The sequence below is a fragment of the Oncorhynchus mykiss genome, chromosome 10, assembly GCF_013265735.2.
Source record: "Oncorhynchus mykiss isolate Arlee chromosome 10, USDA_OmykA_1.1, whole genome shotgun sequence".
Taxonomy (NCBI): domain Eukaryota; kingdom Metazoa; phylum Chordata; class Actinopteri; order Salmoniformes; family Salmonidae; genus Oncorhynchus; species Oncorhynchus mykiss.
In genome coordinates, this window is record NC_048574.1 from 17,441,202 (window position 1) to 17,460,031 (window position 18,830).

General features: G+C 40.8%; 1 protein-coding gene across 2 annotated transcripts; it reads left to right on the forward strand.

Annotated features, from left to right (window-relative positions):
• The first annotated feature begins 1,713 nt into the window (after nucleotides 1-1,713).
• Nucleotides 1,714-13,333, forward strand: klhl35 (kelch-like family member 35). 2 transcript variants are annotated; one of them, XM_036989820.1, is made up of 7 exons: nucleotides 1,714-1,952; nucleotides 2,910-3,802; nucleotides 4,270-4,454; nucleotides 5,131-5,249; nucleotides 5,473-5,661; nucleotides 11,930-12,118; nucleotides 12,675-13,333. In XM_036989820.1, the coding sequence occupies exons 1-7, from the start codon at nucleotides 1,932-1,934 to the stop codon at nucleotides 12,870-12,872; spliced, it is 1,794 nt and encodes a 597-aa protein (XP_036845715.1). In that variant the 5' UTR covers nucleotides 1,714-1,931; the 3' UTR covers nucleotides 12,873-13,333. The 2 variants fall into 2 exon arrangements, with proteins under 2 accessions (XP_036845715.1, XP_036845716.1); XM_036989821.1 differs by having other exon boundaries at nucleotides 1,714-1,938.
• Nucleotides 13,334-18,830: the final 5,497 nt, after the last annotated feature.

Here is an 18,830-nt window from a genome sequence, read left to right on the forward strand (position 1 = left end):
TATGAACACAATACTCCTAAATGACAAAGCAAAAACAGGTTTAGATTTTAGTTTTTCAAATGTGCTAAAATGTAAAAAATTAAATATTACATAAGTACTCAGACCTTTACTCAGTATTTTGTTGAAGCACCTTTTCCCGACGATTACAGCCTCGAGTCTTCTTGGGTATGACGCTACAAGCTTGGCACACCTGTATTTGGGGAGTTTCTCCCATTTCTTCACTGCAGATCCTCTCAAACTCTGTCAGGTTGGATGGGGAGTGTCGCTGCACAGCTATTTTCAGGTCTTTCCAGAGATGTTCGATCGGGTTCAAGTCCAGGCTCTAGCTGGGCCACTTAAGGACATTCAGCGACTTGTCCCGAAGCCAATCCTGCTTTGTCTTGGCTGTGTTCTTAGGGTTATTGTCCTGTTGGTACCTTTTAGCAAACTCCAAGCGGGCTGTCATGTGCCTTTTACTGAGGAGTGGCTTCTGTCTGGTCACTACCATAAAGATCTGATTGGTGGAGTGCTGCAGAGATGGTTGTCCTTCTGGATGGTTCTCCCATCTCCACAGAGGAACCCTAGAGCTCCATTGGGGTTTTGGTCACCTCCCTGACCAAGGCTCTTCTCCCCCGATTGCTCAGTTTGGCCAGGCGGCCAGCTCTAGGAAGAGTCTTGGTGGTTCCTAACTTTGATCATTTAAGAATGATGGAGGCCACTGTGTTCTTGGGGTCCTTCAATGCTGCAGAATTTTTTTGGTACCCTTCCCCAGATCTGTGCCTCGACACAATTTTGTCTTGGAGATCTACGGACAATTCCTTCAACCTCATGGATTGGTTTTTATTCTGACATGCACTGTCAACTGTGGGACCTTATATAGACAGGTGTGTGCCTTTCCAAATCATGTCCAATCAATTGAATTTACCACAGGTGGACTCCAATCAAGTTGTGGAAACATCTGAAGGATGATCAATGGAAACAGGATGCACCTGAGCTCAATTTTGAGTCTCACAGCAAAGAGTCTGGATACTTATGTAAATATTTCATTTTTTATTTATTTTTTGCAAAAAGATCTAGTGATATTATAGAGGTGATATCATTATGGTTATTGTACAATAATGTGCTTTTAGTTTTAAATAACATTTAAAACTCTATTTTAAAATGATTTAAAACCCTTTCCAACCCAAACTGCTACTCCCTTTCCAACTCCCTTTCCATCATTGGAAGCTGACCATCAATTTATATTTGTTTTTTTGTACTTTTTGCTTTCATGCAGTTTGAGATTATTTTTGAAATGAGAAGCGCTATATAAATGAAATACAATTACTATTATTGTTATTATTTTGTATGCCTATAGGGGCACAGGATCAGAGGAGAGGCACACATCAATAAAACACCTCCATGGAGCCCTACTCAGGTCTTAGAAGAATGTAATATAATAGAATGAAATAGAATATCATATAATATGTTATTATATCATAGGGAAATGTGATTTGCAACCAAAAAACAGGAATAGGCCTACCTCTGACGGCCCCTTTCAGACAAACCTGAAATCATCTGCTTTGTGTAGGCTGTGAAAAGCACTGGGTCTGGGTAACAAGGGGGTGGGGGAATATACGTCTAATTCCACAGTAGACCTACTGGCATAGCCAAATAATTTATCCCCTTTGTGTTTGTTGGACATAACTGATGCTGTCTACGCTCCTCCCCCTTTCTTTCAGTCGCTACCTCAGTGGTCGAGACAGGTAGGCTAGGCTACGGTTAATATTGCACAGGATACCTCACGTGAACTTCCAGGTTATTGTTTATTTTCTGTATTCGCATCTTCCCTGTCGGCAATCATATAAAAAGCCTAGTGTGTAACTTCCTTTGTAGGATACCTGAACAGTTGCTCTTGTCGTTGAATGATCGACCGTTATTGGTTTTAGGCAACATAGCCTAATTTCCCATCCATGCCAGGTGAAGTCTTGAAGGTACATTTTATAATATTTTGTGCTATTGTGCATGTCTGATTTTTTCGTTTATTACCTTATTGTATTAATTTAGATCTAGCCTATTTTTTCAGTAAATAAGTTTGCATGTGAGTGTCTAGTTTAACCAAAGAAACACTTATTTGGAAAACAGTTATATTGTAGGCTAATGTTGTTTTTTTTAATGGAAAATGTTAATTATCTGAACAACAAACCATAGTTTCGTATTATGCAGTGAATGTTTAATCGTATTTGTATTCAAATAATACGTTTGTTCCAGTCAATAAGTAAATAGCATATTATTTCACGATCGTACAAAATAAAGAAAACACTCCGTTTGGATTTTTACTTTTTACATACCACATTCAAAAAAGCCAACGACCAGGTTGTGAATGCTGTATAGCCTATACACGTTTTTTCCCTAATAGATTGACAAAGGGTGTGGATCAGAACCATAACAGCGCATGCTGCCTGGAAGGCTGATTGGCTATCCCGGCGGTGATATTATCGTGCAGGGAGCAGCTGCTGTGCATGGCTATCAAATTTCATGCTGTGCCGCCTGTGCATGTAGAGGGCTTATTATTGTGTTATCGGTGCGCAATCGTCTACCAATTCAAAACGAGCAACCATAAAATGTATGCTACAGTGGCAATAGTTTTCTTATGGGATATCTGGTCTTATTTTTTTTTTTACTTTGCAAAAGTGACTTTAATTATAAAGCATATGCAATGAAAAGGATAGTTCACCATAAAAAGTTCACCACAATAAAGTTCACCACAATAAAGTCAGATTTCACTTTAATTGAAATGTTAAAATCAGCTTTATTCAATGTCGAAGTCTTAACACCAAATGAAAAAAAAATAGATTAGACCTAGTACTGTAAAACATTAATTAATCCAATAATTTTAAGCCTTTCTCTACTCTCATCTTCGCTCACTCTTTCTCTCTCCCTCCCTCCAGCTCCCTCGTCCATTCCTCACCATGGGGTTTGGAAGCGCTGGCGAGCCTCAACCTCTGCCTCAGGGCGACCAACATCCCCAGTGGAAAGAGATGAGCTTCTGCGAGGGCCCACGTCACTCAGAACAGATCCTCCAGGTGCTCAACGTCTATCGCCGCAGCGGCACCTTCACCGACATGGTCCTACAGGTGGACAGCAGTGAGTTCCCATGCCACCGCGCCATCCTCAGCGCCGGCAGCATCTACTTCCGCACAATGTTCAACGGGCAGCTCCGCGAGAGCCGGCAGCAGCTGGTGCGCATCCAGGGCATAGGTGCCTCCACCATGGAGACGGTGCTCAACTTCGTGTATGAGGGCAAGGCGGTGCTGGATGAGACCAACGTGGGAAGCGTGTTCGGCGCCGCCGACATGCTGGGTGTCAGCGTGCTCAGCAAGGCGTGTGTGCAGTTCCTGGAGGAGCGTATGGACCACTCCAACTGCCTAGGCATCATGGACTTCGCTAGCTCATACCTCATCACGCCTCTGGCAGACAAGTGCCAGACTATGTTGTACAGGGACTTTGTGGAGGTCTACAAGCACGAAGAGTTCCTGAGCTTAGCCAAAGAGCGTGTGGTGGAGCTTCTGACCAGCGAGCAACTCCAGGTGGACAAGGAGGAGGTGTTGGTGGAGGCAGTGCTGAAATGGGTGCACCACGTGCCCGCAGAAAGGAAAGGGGCCCTCCAGGAGCTGTTGGAGCTAGTGCGTCTGCCTCTGGTGGACCCTGTTTTCTTCGTCAATGTGATAGAGTCGGACGACCTGGTCCAGGACTGCAGGGAGTGCCGGCCACTGCTGCAGGAGGCCAGGATGTACCATGTCCTGGGGAGGGAAGTGGACTCTGTGCGGACCAGACCGAGAAAGTAAGTACTAAAGCCATTGGTGTCAAAAAACATCAGCCAGCCTTATGTATGTATGTACAATAATGCTCTATAGTGGTCGCTGACACTGGTCCTGAATAGCTACAGGGTGTGGAGGCTTTTTTTCCTAGCCCAATGCAAACACATTTGGTTCAGCTAATTAAAGTATTGATGATACGATATTTGGTTAAATCAAGTGCTAGGCTGGAACATAGCTTCTTTCAGGACCAGGATTTTGCTACCTTTTTTCTAACCTAAAAACAAAACAAAGTAAAGGAGAGAGAAGAGGGAATTCTTCTATGAGCGAAAATACAGTTCTGGTATGTCTCTCTGCTGTAGACTCATATCACTAATAGTCACATTTGTAAAAATACTAGTACATATTCAGGGAGTCTGTATTGTTGTCCAGTTTGTTCTCAGTTCTTCAGTTAAAATATATTCACTCTGTCTGTCGGTCTGTCTGTGCTCAGGTGCATGGGGAGAGCGGAGGTGATCGTGGTGATCGGAGGCTGTGACAGAAACGGCTTCTCCAGACTGTCCTTCACTGAGAAACTCAACCCTTACACCAAAGAGTGGGTGCCCGGTGCCACCATCCCAGGATACTCTAAGTCCGAGTTTGCCAGTTGTGAGCTGCAGAATGAAGTATACGTGTCAGGTGTGCCACTGTTATAAGGAAATGTTGATCGTCACAAGATGAGACGATGGTGCATATTACTATAGGTTTATATTAGTATTTTATCTTTGACAATTACTTGTGAACATACTATTACCATGTTATTACAACTTTATCCCATGCTGTAATGTAAAGTGCTACCAAAATATTTTTATTATGTAATGGTAGATGTTTAGGAACGGTCCCCTAGATAATAAGCTATTCATACTTTATCAGGGAAATAGCTGTGAACAAGCCATGTTTGTTATTGTGCAAAGCACATTGCTGTCAAACCTGTTTTTACACCTTACGTCAGTTCTACTGTCAACTGACAGAGCTTCTGCTTATTCAAAGGGAAATGCATGTTTTTCTGTGGGATGTGGGATGTCTTTAATTGCTTTTCCATAGCATCTCTGCTCTAGATGTATTTACCCAGACAGTTATGTCCACAGCCTATAAGAAAACCCAAGGCAGTGGCATTTTTGAAAGTTATTAAACATGGCCACTGTCTCAGTTCTGAAATATGGGGCTATATGTATCAATAGTCTCAGAGTAGGAGTGTCCATTAAATCTTATTCATTGTGATCTAAATGGCAAAACTGATCTTAGATGAGCACTCCTACTCTAAGATGTTTGATAGCCTTCATATTGACCCTGACTTGATTGTATCGTCCTGCAGGAGGCCAGTTGAATAGCTCGGATGTGTGGAAGTACATGCCCCAGGTAGACCACTGGGTTCGTGTCGCCTCCTTGGCCAAGGCCAGGTGGAGGCACAAGATGGCTGCTCTGCTTGGAAAGGTGAGCCTGCCTTTGTTCCAGTTGCCTCCCTTTGTGGATACAAAGCCCCATAATAATTGACATCCATTTGTGATTAAGTCAAAGTCAGCATTGTGAGCGCTTAGGAGTTCTCCCATAATGAATATTTGTAGAGTCCGAGCAGGCTGGTTTGCAATTTGACCATAGACTGGGTAGAATAAGAATTGTACTGAGTTAAGCTGTGTGTGTGTGTTTGTGGTTGTAGCTGTATGCAGTGGGAGGCTTCAATGGGCTGGAGCGCTTGTCCAATGTGGAGTGCTACAGCGTCTACGACAACCAGTGGCGGACTGTAGCCCCTTTACTGCTGGCCGTGAGCTCAGCGGCTCTTGTGGGCTGCTCTGGCAAGCTCTACGTCATTGGTGGGGCCGTGAACAATGACTGCAATACCAACAAGGTGAGCTGGAATCTGTGGTGTAGAGCGAAATTGCCCCACGACGCTGATCATGGGTCAGTTTTGCATTTCCCCCACTAATGGTTAAAGACCCCCTCGAGCAATTTTTTTTACTTTTAAAGTTGAAAAGCAATATCACAAATATAAATACATGAAAGTACACAGCAAACTTCAAGGAGTAGGATATTCAAGGAGTTAGTCTGATGGGATTCCGTTATGCCATCGGCCTCCTTGCTTGAGGAACAATAGAGGAGCAATAGAGAACAAAAGAGGAAATGCCCACCCCCCCACTTGTGCAATTTCATGACATACCTGGACATAGCCACAGGAAGTAGGGGGTGCTGCCCCTGTGAAAAATCGGAATAAAAAAATATACATTAATAATGCATTTTATATTTTTTGAATACATTTTTTTTCACACAAAAGTAGTGCACTGGGCCTTTACTAGTCCTGTATTAATGGACCGATATAGGCATCTGTAGCACGGGCAAAAGATCTGTACCAATGGGAAATTTCCGCCCGAAATGGGTCAGGCATACAGTAGAGGTTAGATTACCCTTTTCAGAATACTGAACTGAGGCGAACTGAGTTATGCATCCACCATAGTTGTTGGAACCATGTGTGAAAAGAAAAGACCCGAGCCAGCACAGTACGGTTTGGGTGGTATGGTAGTGTGAAAAGGGTATTGAGAGTTGAGGTAAACTATTACGTTCAAACTATTTGCTTTACTTCACACGTATCATGAAATCACGGTTAAAGTTTAAGAACAGAATAGCAATATTGTTGACATTTCATCATCTACCAGCACGTGTTGTTGTTATTGGCCCAGCGGCGTCCGGTTAGGGGAGGGTTTGGCCGGGGTAGGCCATCATTGTGAAATAAGAATTTGTTCTTAACTGACTTGCCTAGTTAAATAAAGGTTAAATAAAATTAAAATAAATATTGTAGTCCACACCACACTTAGACAATGGCTTAAACAAACAATAGCTGGATTATGGAATGACAAGTACTCCCTATGTAGATATATTAAATGTCAACCAAGGTTCTTAAATTCTGACATAGAGAGCCTTGCTTTGCTTTTGTGAAATGTCTTGGAAAGTTTTGTGGAATTGGCCATGGAAGTGGTCATGGAAGTGACCTTTTCCAAAGAACACCTTCAGAATCACATTACTTACTTTCATGTTATATCTTGTTGTCCATTTGAAGATGTTCTCTATACTGTAATGCTCATTGGACTGTAGGCTATAACCAAATTCTGAAGATCAAAAGATGCTTTTCTTTTATGCCTTAGGGCTTGCCTTAACACGATTCTTAGAATGGATTCCAGGAAACCAGCAGCATTCCAAACTGTCAGAACTATCATACTCCATTAAGAACCCCCTCATTTAGTATTTGCATACAAAACAGACACACTATTTGTGTCGAGTGGATCTGCTGTTTTTATTTATTTATTTAACCTTTCTTTAACCAGGAAGGGCTCATTGAGATTAAAATCTCTTTTTCAAGAGCGCCCTGGCAAAGATAGGCAGCACCAAGTCATTACAAAATAATTACAGACAGACAACATGAAAAACTACAAGTAATCTAGTAAAAACCATTGAATTCACAAGAGTATAAAACAGCAAATTAATAACATTGACAGGTCAGGGAATCAGCCTCAAAATCCTCCATCAGTGATTTAAAAACACCAATCGGGACAAGTTCTTCCAGTTTAAAAGTATTTTGTAAGGTGTCCCAAGACGATGGCGCAGAGTACATAATTGTTATTTTATTTTTTTATTTAACTTTTATTTAACCAGGTAGGCTAGTTGAGAAGTTCTCATTTGCAACTGCGACCTGGCCAAGATAAAGCATAGCAGTGTGAACAGACAACACAGAGTTACACATGGAGTAAACAATTAACAAGTCAATAACACAATAGAAAAAAAAAGGCGGCCAAATGAGGTGTTGGCTTTAGGGATGATCAGTGAGATACACCTGCTGGAGCGCGTGCTAAGGGTGGGTGTTGCCATCGTGACCAGTGAACTGAGATAAGGCGGAGCTTTACCTAGCATGGACTTGTAGATGACCTGGAGCCAGTGGGTCTGGCGACGAATATGTAGCGAGGGCCATCCGACTAGAGCATACAGGTTGCAGTGGTGGGTGGTATGAGGTGCTTTAGTAACAAAACGGATGGCACTGTGATAAACTGCATCCAGTTTGCTGAGTAGAGTGTTGGAAGCTATTTTGTAGATGACATCGCCGAAGTCGAGGATCGGTAGGATAGTCAGTTTTACTAGGGTAAGTTTGGCGGCGTGAGTGAAGGAGGCTTTGTTGCGGAATAGAAAGCCGACTCTAGATTTGATTTTAGATTGGAGATGTTTGATATGAGTCTGGAAGGAAAGTTTACAGTCTAGCCAGACACCTAGGTACTTATAGATGTCCACATACAGTGCCTTGCGAAAGTATTCGGCCCCCTTGAACTTAGCGACCTTTTGCCACATTTCAGGCTTCAAACATAAAGATATAAAACTGTATTTTTTTTGTGAAGAATCAACAACAAGTGGGACACAATCATGAAGTGGAACGACATTTATTGGATATTTCAAACTTTTTTAACAAATCAAAAACTGAAAAATTGGGCGTGCAAAATTATTCAGCCCCCTTAAGTTAATACTTTGTAGCGCCACCTTTTGCTGCGATTACAGCTGTAAGTCGCTTGGGGTATGTCTCTATCAGTTTTGCACATCGAGAGACTGAATTTTTTTCCCATTCCTCCTTGCAAAACAGCTCGAGCTCAGTGAGGTTGGATGGAGAGCATTTGTGAACAGCAGTTTTCAGTTCTTTCCACAGATTCTCGATTGGATTCAGGTCTGGACTTTGACTTGGCCATTCTAACACCTGGATATGTTTATTTTTGAACCATTCCATTGTAGATTTTGCTTTATGTTTTGGATCATTGTCTTGTTGGAAGACAAATCTCCGTCCCAGTCTCAGGTCTTTTGCAGACTCCATCAGGTTTTCTTCCAGAATGGTCCTGTATTTGGCTCCATCCATCTTCCCATCAATTTTAACCATCTTCCCTGTCCCTGCTGAAGAAAAGCAGGCCCAAACCATGATGCTGCCACCACCATGTTTGACAGTGTGTTCAGGGTGATGAGCTGTGTTGCTTTTACGCCAAACATAACGTTTTGCATTGTTGCCAAACAGTTCAATTTTGGTTTCATCTGACCAGAGCACCTTCTTCCACATGTTTGGTGTGTCTCCCAGGTGGCTTGTGGCAAACTTTAAACGACACTTTTTATGGATATCTTTAAGAAATGGCTTTCTTCTTGCCACTCTTCCATAAAGGCCAGATTTGTGCAATATACGACTGATTGTTGTCCTATGGACAGAGTCTCCCACCTCAGCTGTAGATCTCTGCAGTTCATCCAGAGTGATCATGGGCCTCTTGGCTGCATCTCTGATCAGTCTTCTCCTTGTATGAGCTGAAAGTTTAGAGGGACGGCCAGGTCTTGGTAGATTTGCAGTGGTCTGATACTCCTTCCATTTCAATATTATCGCTTGCACAGTGCTCCTTGGGATGTTTAAAGCTTGGGAAATCTTTTTGTATCCAAATCCGGCTTTAAACTTCTTCACAACAGTAACTCGGACCTGCCTGGTGTGTTCCTTGTTCTTCATGATGCTCTCTGCGCTTTTAACGGACCTCTGAGACTATCACAGCAGGTGCATTTATATGGAGACTTGATTACACACAGGTGGATTGTATTTATCATCATTAGTCATTTAGGTCAACATTGGATCATTCAGAGATCCTCACTGAACTTCTGGAGAGAGTTTGCTGCACTGAAAGTAAAGGGGCTGAATAATTTTGCACGCCCAATTTTTCAGTTTTTGATTTGTTAAAAAAGTTTTAAATATCCAATAAATGTCGTTCCACTTCATGATTGTGTCCCACTTGTTGTTGATTCTTCCCAAAAAAATACAGTTTTATATCTTTATGTTTGAAGCCTGAAATGTGGCAAAAGGTCGTAAAGTTCAAGGGGGCCGAATAATTTTGCAAGGCACTGTATATAAAATATCCCCATAGTCTAGTAAAGGCATAAATGTAGCTGATACTAGCCTCCTTCTGTCTTCAAAAGAAAAACAGGCCTTTTCCTAAAATAAAATCCCAATATTTTTGTAAATTGTTGAATATGCAATTTAAAAGAGAGGCCATCATCAATTAAAATTCCAAGATATGTATATGAGGTTACAACCTCAATCTCCTTGCCCTGACAGGTAGTAATAGGTGAAAGGGTCAGAGGACCATTTCTTGCATTATAAAACACCATTAGTTTAGTTTTCTCAGTATTGAGGATAAGCTTCAATTGACACAAGGTATGTTGAACAGTATAAAAAGGAGTTTGCATGTTCTGGAAAGCTTTTGTAAGAGACGAGGCAAAACAGTAAATAACAGTATCATCAGCATAAAAATGAAGTTGTGCATTTTGGACATTTTTGTCTAAATCATTTATATAAATAGTGAATAAGAGAGGACCAAGTACAGAGCCTTGGGGCACACCATTCCAGACAAGCAATTTAACAGACATAAGCCCATCAAATTGAGTGCACTGAGTTTTATCAGACAGATAGTTAACAAACCATGCAACTGCATGCTCCGAAAGACCTACACTCGACAATCTCTGCCTTAGTATAGCATGATCAACTGTATCAAAAGCATTAGAGAGATCAATAAAAAGTGAGACACTGTTGTTCTGCTGATGTGGAAGCCACACACAATACTGTAGTATTAGTCAAATGTAGTGTTAAGCCATTTCTTACAAGACCCTACTTTTACTGTCCATAGAGGTTCAGTGCATTTTAGGCCGGTTTCCCAGACACAGAATAGTCCTGGACTAAAAAGCAGTTTCAATAGAGATTCTCCATTGAGAATTAATTTTACTCCTAGACTAGTCTTAATATGTAATCAGGAAACCATCCCCAAAAGTAATGTATTATAAGAAAACCTTTTAGGCATACTAAATGTCTAAAAATACATAATAAAGAGAAAAATTGCTATTTATATACACATGCATACGTTTAAAAAAAAATAATGTAATGCCTAATATGTGATCTCTATATCTCTAGCACACCTAATTTTATGTTTAACCTTCTCTTAAACAACCCTGCTTGTGCTGTCCATACCATAGAGATCCTATTGTTTTATACAATATATATACAAAAGTATTTGGACACCCCTTCAAATGAGTGATTTCGACTATTTCAGCCACACCCGTTGCTGACTGGTGTATAAAATCGAGTACACAGCCATGCAATCTTCATAGACAAACATTGGCAGTAGAATGACCCCTCTGAAGAGCTCAGTGATTTTCAACGTGGCACTGTCCTAGGATGCCACCTTTCCAACATTTCAGTTAATCAAATTTCTGCCCTGCTAGAGCTGCTCCGGTCAACTGTAAGTGCTGTTATTGTGAATTGGAAATGTCTAGGAGCAACAACGGCTCAGCCGCGTAGTGGTAGGCCACACAAGCTCACAGAACGGGACCGCAGAGTGCTGAAGTGCGTAGCGAGTAAAAATAGTCTGTCCTCGCTCAGTTGCAACACTCACTACCAAGTTCCAAACTGCCTCTGCAAGCAACGTCAGCACAAGAACTGTTCGTCAGGAGCTTAATGAAATGGGTTTCCGTGCCCAAGCAGCCGCACACAAGCCTAAGATCACCAACCGCATAGTGCCAACTGTAAAGTTTGGGGGCGGAGGAATAATGGTCTGGGGCTGTTTTTCATGGTTCGGGGCTTGGCCCCTAAACTCCAGTGAAGGGAAATCTTAACGCTACAGCATACAATGACATTCCAGATGATTCTTTGCTTCCAACTTTGTGGCAACAGTTTGGGGAAGGCCCATTTCTGTGCACAAAGTGAGGTCCATACAGAAGTTGTTTGTCGAAATCGGTGTGGAAGAACTTGAGTGCCCTGCACAGAGCCCTGCTCTCAACCCCATCGAACACCTTTGGGATGAATTGGAATGCAGACTGCAAGCCAGACCTAATCGCCCAACATCAGTGCCCGACCCTACTAATGCTCTTGTGGCTGAATTGAAGTAAGTCCCCGCAGCAATGTTCCAACATCTAGTGGAAAGCTTACCCAGAAGAGTGGAGGCTGTTATAGCAGCAAAGGGGGGACCAACTCCATATTAATACCAGTGATTTTGGAATGAGATGTTCGACAAGCAGGTGTCCACATACGTTTGGTCATAGTGTATGTTCTAAATGTAATTCTATGGTCCATGCAGGTTCAGTGCTATAACACAGAAGAGGACCAATGGCAGTATGTGTCATCCTGTCCCTTCTCTCAGAGATGCATCAATGCCACCGCACACAATAACACCATCTATGTGGTGGGAGGCCTCCTGGACCAGATTTACAGCTACACACCAAAGACCGATAACTGGAGCAAAGTGGTGGACTTGCCAATGAAACTGGTAAGTGAATTTGATACTAGTATGTGTAACCAGTGGGTTACATAAAATAGGGAAATCACTTTGCTTTTGACAACTCCTGTTTGTCAATTGCCAGATAAGGATTTACAATCACAATTGTTGAAATCACAACAAAAACAATCCCTATGTAGACACCCGTGTAGACACCCGTGTACAGCGAATGGGATTATAATTTCTGATATGGCCACATATGAGAAGAAACAGGAGTTGAGGAGCAGTAGGCCATTCATTTATAATTTGTGGGGTGTAAAGCTTCTAAAGCCACATGATTTTGGAGCTGCCTGTCACATATTAGTTTGGTATGGGTTGAAATGACATATTATCCAAGGAAAGGAAAAAAAGAAACCTGGGACGGTTTTTATGAGGCTTTTCAGAGTAGGTGTGCTGATCTAGGATTTTATCTTTTAGTTTTATCTTTTGGAACATAATGAACAAGATGAACAGGGACAGGGGCGACCTGATCCTAGATCAGCACTCCTACTCTGAGACGCTTTATGAATAAGCCCCTGACCCTTATGTCTCTGTGTCTGTCTATCAGGAGAGCTGTGGCCTGACTGTGTGTGAGGGGAAGGTCTACATTGTCGGGGGGAGAGATAGTTGTGCCTCGGCCACCGACCAGGTTTGGGCCTACAGTCCTGAGAGCGGCAAGCTGACAGACGAGAAGCCCATGTCACGCAGTGTCAGCTACCACGGTTGTGTCACTGTCACCCAGTGGCCACCAAAGAAGACCCACTGAGGTGTAGGTGGAAGTTGCCACTAGACGCTGATCATGGGTCAGTTGTACTAATTGTTAAAGTTCGTTTTGGGGGAGGAGAAATTGATCCTAGCTCTGTACCTAGGGGTACCCAGAACCTGGGCTGCTGCCTGATGATTGGCAGTTGACTGAATCATGTTCCCATAGCCTGCTACTATTGGATGAAAGTACTTACAACTCCCTCCCCCATCTATAGACCACAGGAATGATAAGATGCGACAAGAGACGCCTCAGAGCTCACGTTTTGAGGTTGTTGCTTCAACGCCTTGTCAGTTGTGTATTTATGTAATATGTTGTTAGATGCCATTTCATTGAGGAAGAGGCCCAGAACATACACTACCGTTCAAATGTTTAAAAATGCACATTTTTCATCCATTAAAATAACATCAAATTGATCAGAAATGCATTGTAGACATTGTTAATGTTGTAAATGACTATTGTAGCTGGAAACGGCAAATTTTTTTAATGGAATATCTACGTAGGCGTACGGAGGCCCATTATCAGCAACCATCACTCCTGTGTTCCAATGGCACGACTTATTAGCTAATCCATGTTTATAATTTTAAAGGGCTAATTGATCATTAGAAAACCCTTTTGCAATTATGTTAGCACAACTGAAAACTGTTGTTCTAAATAAAGAAGCAATAAAACTGGCTTTCTGTAGGCTAGTTGAGTATCTGGAGCGTTGGCATTTGAGGGTTCGATTACAGGCTCAAAATGGCCAGAAACAAAGAACTTTCTTCTGAAACTCGTCATTCTATTCTTGTTCTGAGAAATTAAGGCTATTACATGCGAGAAATTGCCAAGAAACTGAAGATCTCATATAACGCTGTGTACTACTCCCTTCACAGAATAGCGCAAACTGGCTCTAACCAGAATAGAAAGAGGAGTGGGTGGCCCCGGTGTACATGTTTCTGGCCAATTTGAGCCTGTAATCGAACCCACAAATGCTGATGCTCCAGATACACAACTAGTCTAAAGGCCAGTTTTATTGCTCCTTTAATCAGAACAACAGTTTCCAGCTGTGCTAACATAATTGCAAAAGGTTTTTCTAATGATCAATTAGCCTTTTAAAATGATAAACTTGGATTAGCTAACACAACGTGCCACTGGAACACAGGAGTGATGGTTGCTGATAATGGGCCTCAGTACACCTAGATATTCCATAAAAAATCTGCCGTTTCCGGCTACAATAGTCATTTACAACATTAACAATGTCTACACTGTATTTCTGATCAATTTTATGTTATTTTAATGGACAACATTTTTGCTTTTCTTTCAAAAACGAGGACATTTCTAAGTGACTCCAAACTTTTGAAAGGTGGTGTACACTTACACATTTGCTCACTTTAGTGACCTTGCTTCAATGGAAGGTTTCCTTGAGTGTCTATTGTTTTAAAAAAACATGGCACCTTTAGGAACCTGCCATCCTGCATTTTTTGCTTATTATCCATTTGGCCTCGATCCTGACAATGACCTCAACAAGACTGTCAGATGAGGAACCTCACTGTCAACTCTGTTTGTGTCCCAAATGGCACCCTATTCCCTATAGTGTACTACTTTTGACCAAGGCTCTGAACAGAAGTAGTGCACTATATAGGGAGTAGGGTGCCATTTTGGAGATATAGATTGCACAATGCTGTGTGCTCTGTGACAGGTATACCACACAGATACAAAGAGGGAGGAGATTCCATATCAAGTGCAGATGAGACATGATAAAATCACATCAAGGCTTACATTCCACAGTTGATGGCCTGTAATTACTGGTTAGAAACAGATAGTGAAACAAGACTTCTTATGAACTAAATAGAGACTTCTAGTGTTCTGATGAATTATCACTACCCGTAGTCTCCTGTCATTTGAAGCATGAGAAAAGTAGGCATCTGGCCACCCTTACCTACTCTTTGATTTAGATTCAGGTTCAGTTAAATGACCTGAGACAAATGTTTGTGATGGTTTAGTGACCATGTCTACTTGTATGTATTGCTTATACACAGTCTAAGGGGCAAATCCTAATTTCCACTCAAATATGATTTTGACTTAGAAAATTTGAAGTCAGGATTCACCCCTTAGCACTTAATACAGCAGACAGGTCCTTCAGTTCCTGCATTTTAAGTCATTATTGCCTCATAACTGACAGCATATGAACTGACATTGATCAACAAGCACTTGACATGAATCCTAACTTGAGATCCACATGCATAACTCGGATTTAATCATTTATTGATGTAAATGGGAGACTTACATACATCCAGGGCTCTGTTCAACCTGTAGTGCTGAAGCGTAATAGAAATGTAAAGGTAATTTCCGATTGAGCCGGCATTTGCAGTGTTTACCGCGTGAATACAGTCTCCGCTAACGCAGGAACGTTGCCTTTCAATTTCAATCACGCTGTAACGCTGAACTTCCGTGATACGGATTGAATAGAGCCCATAAACTTTCAGTGATGCGCACAGATCACAATGACCAAGTTATCAAAAGAGAAAACAGAACAGTACTTTTAAGAACTGTGATAGCATAATTACAAGATTAAGTTATGTTTATACACCAAATTGTTGTTTTATGAAATAGAGTAAGGTTCTTAGGACTCTCTTTCTGAGTTAACTGAGAGGGGTCTTTTGAAGCTTGGGCTGGCAACTGTTGAAGAGATGGTTTCCACTCTAGCTTCCTGCAGTTAGTCTGGGCGTATGGTCAAGGAAAATAGGTTTTGCTTGAGCTGACAATGGCTTGCTGATAAAAACCTAAAGTTGGCAATTCATAGACAAGATGTGGTGTGTTCCTTTTATTGTATTCTAATGCTGATTTAACTTTCCATTTGAATGAAGGAATCACTGTGCAAACTCTCCAGCTCATACCCATACAATGTGATTGACATGCCAATATTGTTTTCCAAGATGTGGTGTGTGACCCGAGATAGAGATAACCTGGAAGAGTTTACAACAATGCCTCATTTTCTCATCTTCCTGGCATCTGGGAAACTAAGCTGGATGGAAGTAAAGCAACATCCCGTGCAGATAACCAGGACATCAACCAAGGGGGCTTATGGGAAGGTTAGAAATGACTGACTAAGCATTTTTAGGGCCTATATAATATCTCTTTATTTCTTATCAGTTAGGCTCTCAGCCGACGGTTTCATTATTGCAATAATTAATCGATATTACATAAAGATGATCGTTTGAAGAAATGACCAAGTCTCTCTCAGTACTGAATTTCCACGACAGAACACTGACCACATAGCACAAATTAATTATTTTTTAACAGTAACAATACTTATTTTGTAGATAAATCTTATTTGAACGTATATCTTCACTCTAACCTGGTCAGTTGTATGTATTCATATAGTTCCCTTTTTGTAAATGTTTTAGTGTGTGAAGAAACTAGGTCACAATTTGAATTGAATGACACTTTCCACTCAAATCTGATTTTGACTTAGAAAATTTGAAATCCCATACTTCAATATGAAACATACTGTATGTGTATGATGTACATACCTGAACTCCCTAATCCCTGTTTTAAAAATTGTATTCTAATGCTGATTTAACTTTCCATTTGAATGAAGGAATCACTGTGCAAACTCTCCAGCTCATACCCATACAATGTGATTGACATGCCAATATTGTTTTCCAGTGTTTTCTGTTTTTGGCTGACCAGGTTAAGTATTTTTGATTATTACTAATTTAAGTGTGAGATTCCAATAAAGCTGATTTTCCTACAGTGAAGGTATTGAATACATTTCTGGATAAATAGGTATCAGATAATTGAAACGGACAATGTTCCCTGTAGTCTGCAACAGTGCTGTTATGGTGAGCTACAATCTCAGACAGTTTTCAGTTAGATTTTTGGGGAGGCCTGGCTTCCCTTGGCATCCATGAAAACATGCCATTGGACGTGTTTACTATTATTTAGACAATTTACACATTGTTAAGACACTAATTGGAACTGAGAGGAACAGCAATTGGAAATAATTTCGTCAACCTCCAGGGTCCTCACCCCAGAAACCCTAAGGTGGTCATCGCATTTGCCAAAATATTTTACCACTGACTCTTGAGTATGATAAGAAATTGTATTTTTCTGCTGTAAGAGCTGTTGTGATATCATCTGTTATCTTAATCCTCTCTTGTTCATGGAAGCGTCTGGTTACATTCCAGCGAAGGCACAGTGGTATCAGATATCTATCTTTAATCTACTGGTATTATGGGACTGATGTACGGGAACAAACAAACAAGTCACCATCAGACCAGTTTTGAAGTTTCTCAGAAAACCTAAGGCAACTTGCCTCTCAAGCTTCCTTAGAGAACTGACCTGAAATGGTGAAATTGTAAAGGTTCTCATGTACTGTAGATAGGAATGTCTTCTTAAGAAAGTAGGGTAACACTTCATTTTAAGGGGTCCTTATTACAGTGTAATTGCATGTTTAATTACACTGTAACAAGTATTGTAGTTCATTGTAATAGCTCATAGTTACACTGTAACAACAACATGTTGTTATAACTGGTGGTTATTGCGGTCTGTAATTACAGAGGAGTAACAAATACTTGTTACACATGGGAAAGTTTCCCCTAAAATCATCCAATTCAGTGTGTAGTTTCTTCTCAGCTGCATCTGATTCAGTAATAACTGTCACAAGGTTGTAATCTCTTGTCGACAGATGTGCTGGGTGTCCAAGATTACAGAGGTTGGCGGATCAATAGGCTTTAATTACCTACCCGTGAATGTGCACTCTTCAAAATCTCCAGTCAATGTGGTTGCTAGCACTTGTCCCCAAAAAGTGTACCATCTGTTAGTCAGCAACTCCACACAAAAAAAATGTCTGGGTGTGTGCCAGCTCATGCTTTTTAATCTAGATTACCCATTATGACAACCTGAACCTCCTTGCCATCTGAGTCAGAGGATAAACCCACAAGTACACCAGAGAGTACATGTAATATCTGCATAAGTACAATGTAATTACTAAGTGTTACACAGGATTTGGCTAGTTAAAGTGAAGGGTATCTTGAGGTGTACTTACATATCTGTAATAAATACAAAGTTGTCGATAGTTCTTACACAGGATTTAGCTATTTGAAGTGAAGTGTAACTTTATAGATACCTATGATACATTTCTATATAATTACTCATTACCAATTGAAAATACCTACAAACAAATAAGAGCTTCTATTTTAGTAAATTGTATTGCAACATGTAAAAAATACCTTATATTTCTTACAAAACAATAAGGATTTTGATGGCATAGAATGCCCTTCTTGCCTTGTCTCTCAGATCGTTCACAGCTGTTAGATTAATAATTAGATGAATTACATTAAACAAAGATATATAGGTCTACTCAATAACATAAAAATAACTATTTTAGAGGTGACTCAAATCTGTAGCCTATAGTATGGTGAGTAGCCTAGATAGCTAGCTAATTTAGAAAAACGGGATTGTCTTTTTCTTCCATTTTTAACATTACAAGAAACAATGGAAATCGACAACTCAGTCTCTGTCTTCATCCGTTTCTTTCTTGTAAGCATTTTCCCATTCCTGGAGTCTGAGACATTTTGGGAATCTGTGGAAGAGAAGAAGAGTATAAACTATCAAAATAAACCGCCGTTAGTCAGCACCTCCACACAAACACATTTTTCTGGGTGCGCCAGCTCATGTTTTTTAATCAGAGAAGAAGAGTATGACAGTTTTCATAGACACTATACATTACCCCTAGTTACCATCATCATCATGATTTCTATAGTTTAGGCATATAGCAGCTTAAGCCCCACCCTCTTCAACATATACAGTGCCTTGCGAAAGTATTCGGCCCCCTTGAACTTTGCGACCTTTTGCCACATTTCAGGCTTCAAACATAAAGATATAAAACTGTATTTTTTTTGTGAAGAATCAACAACAAGTGGGACACAATCATGAAGTGGAACGACATTTATTGGATATTTCAAACTTTTTTAACAA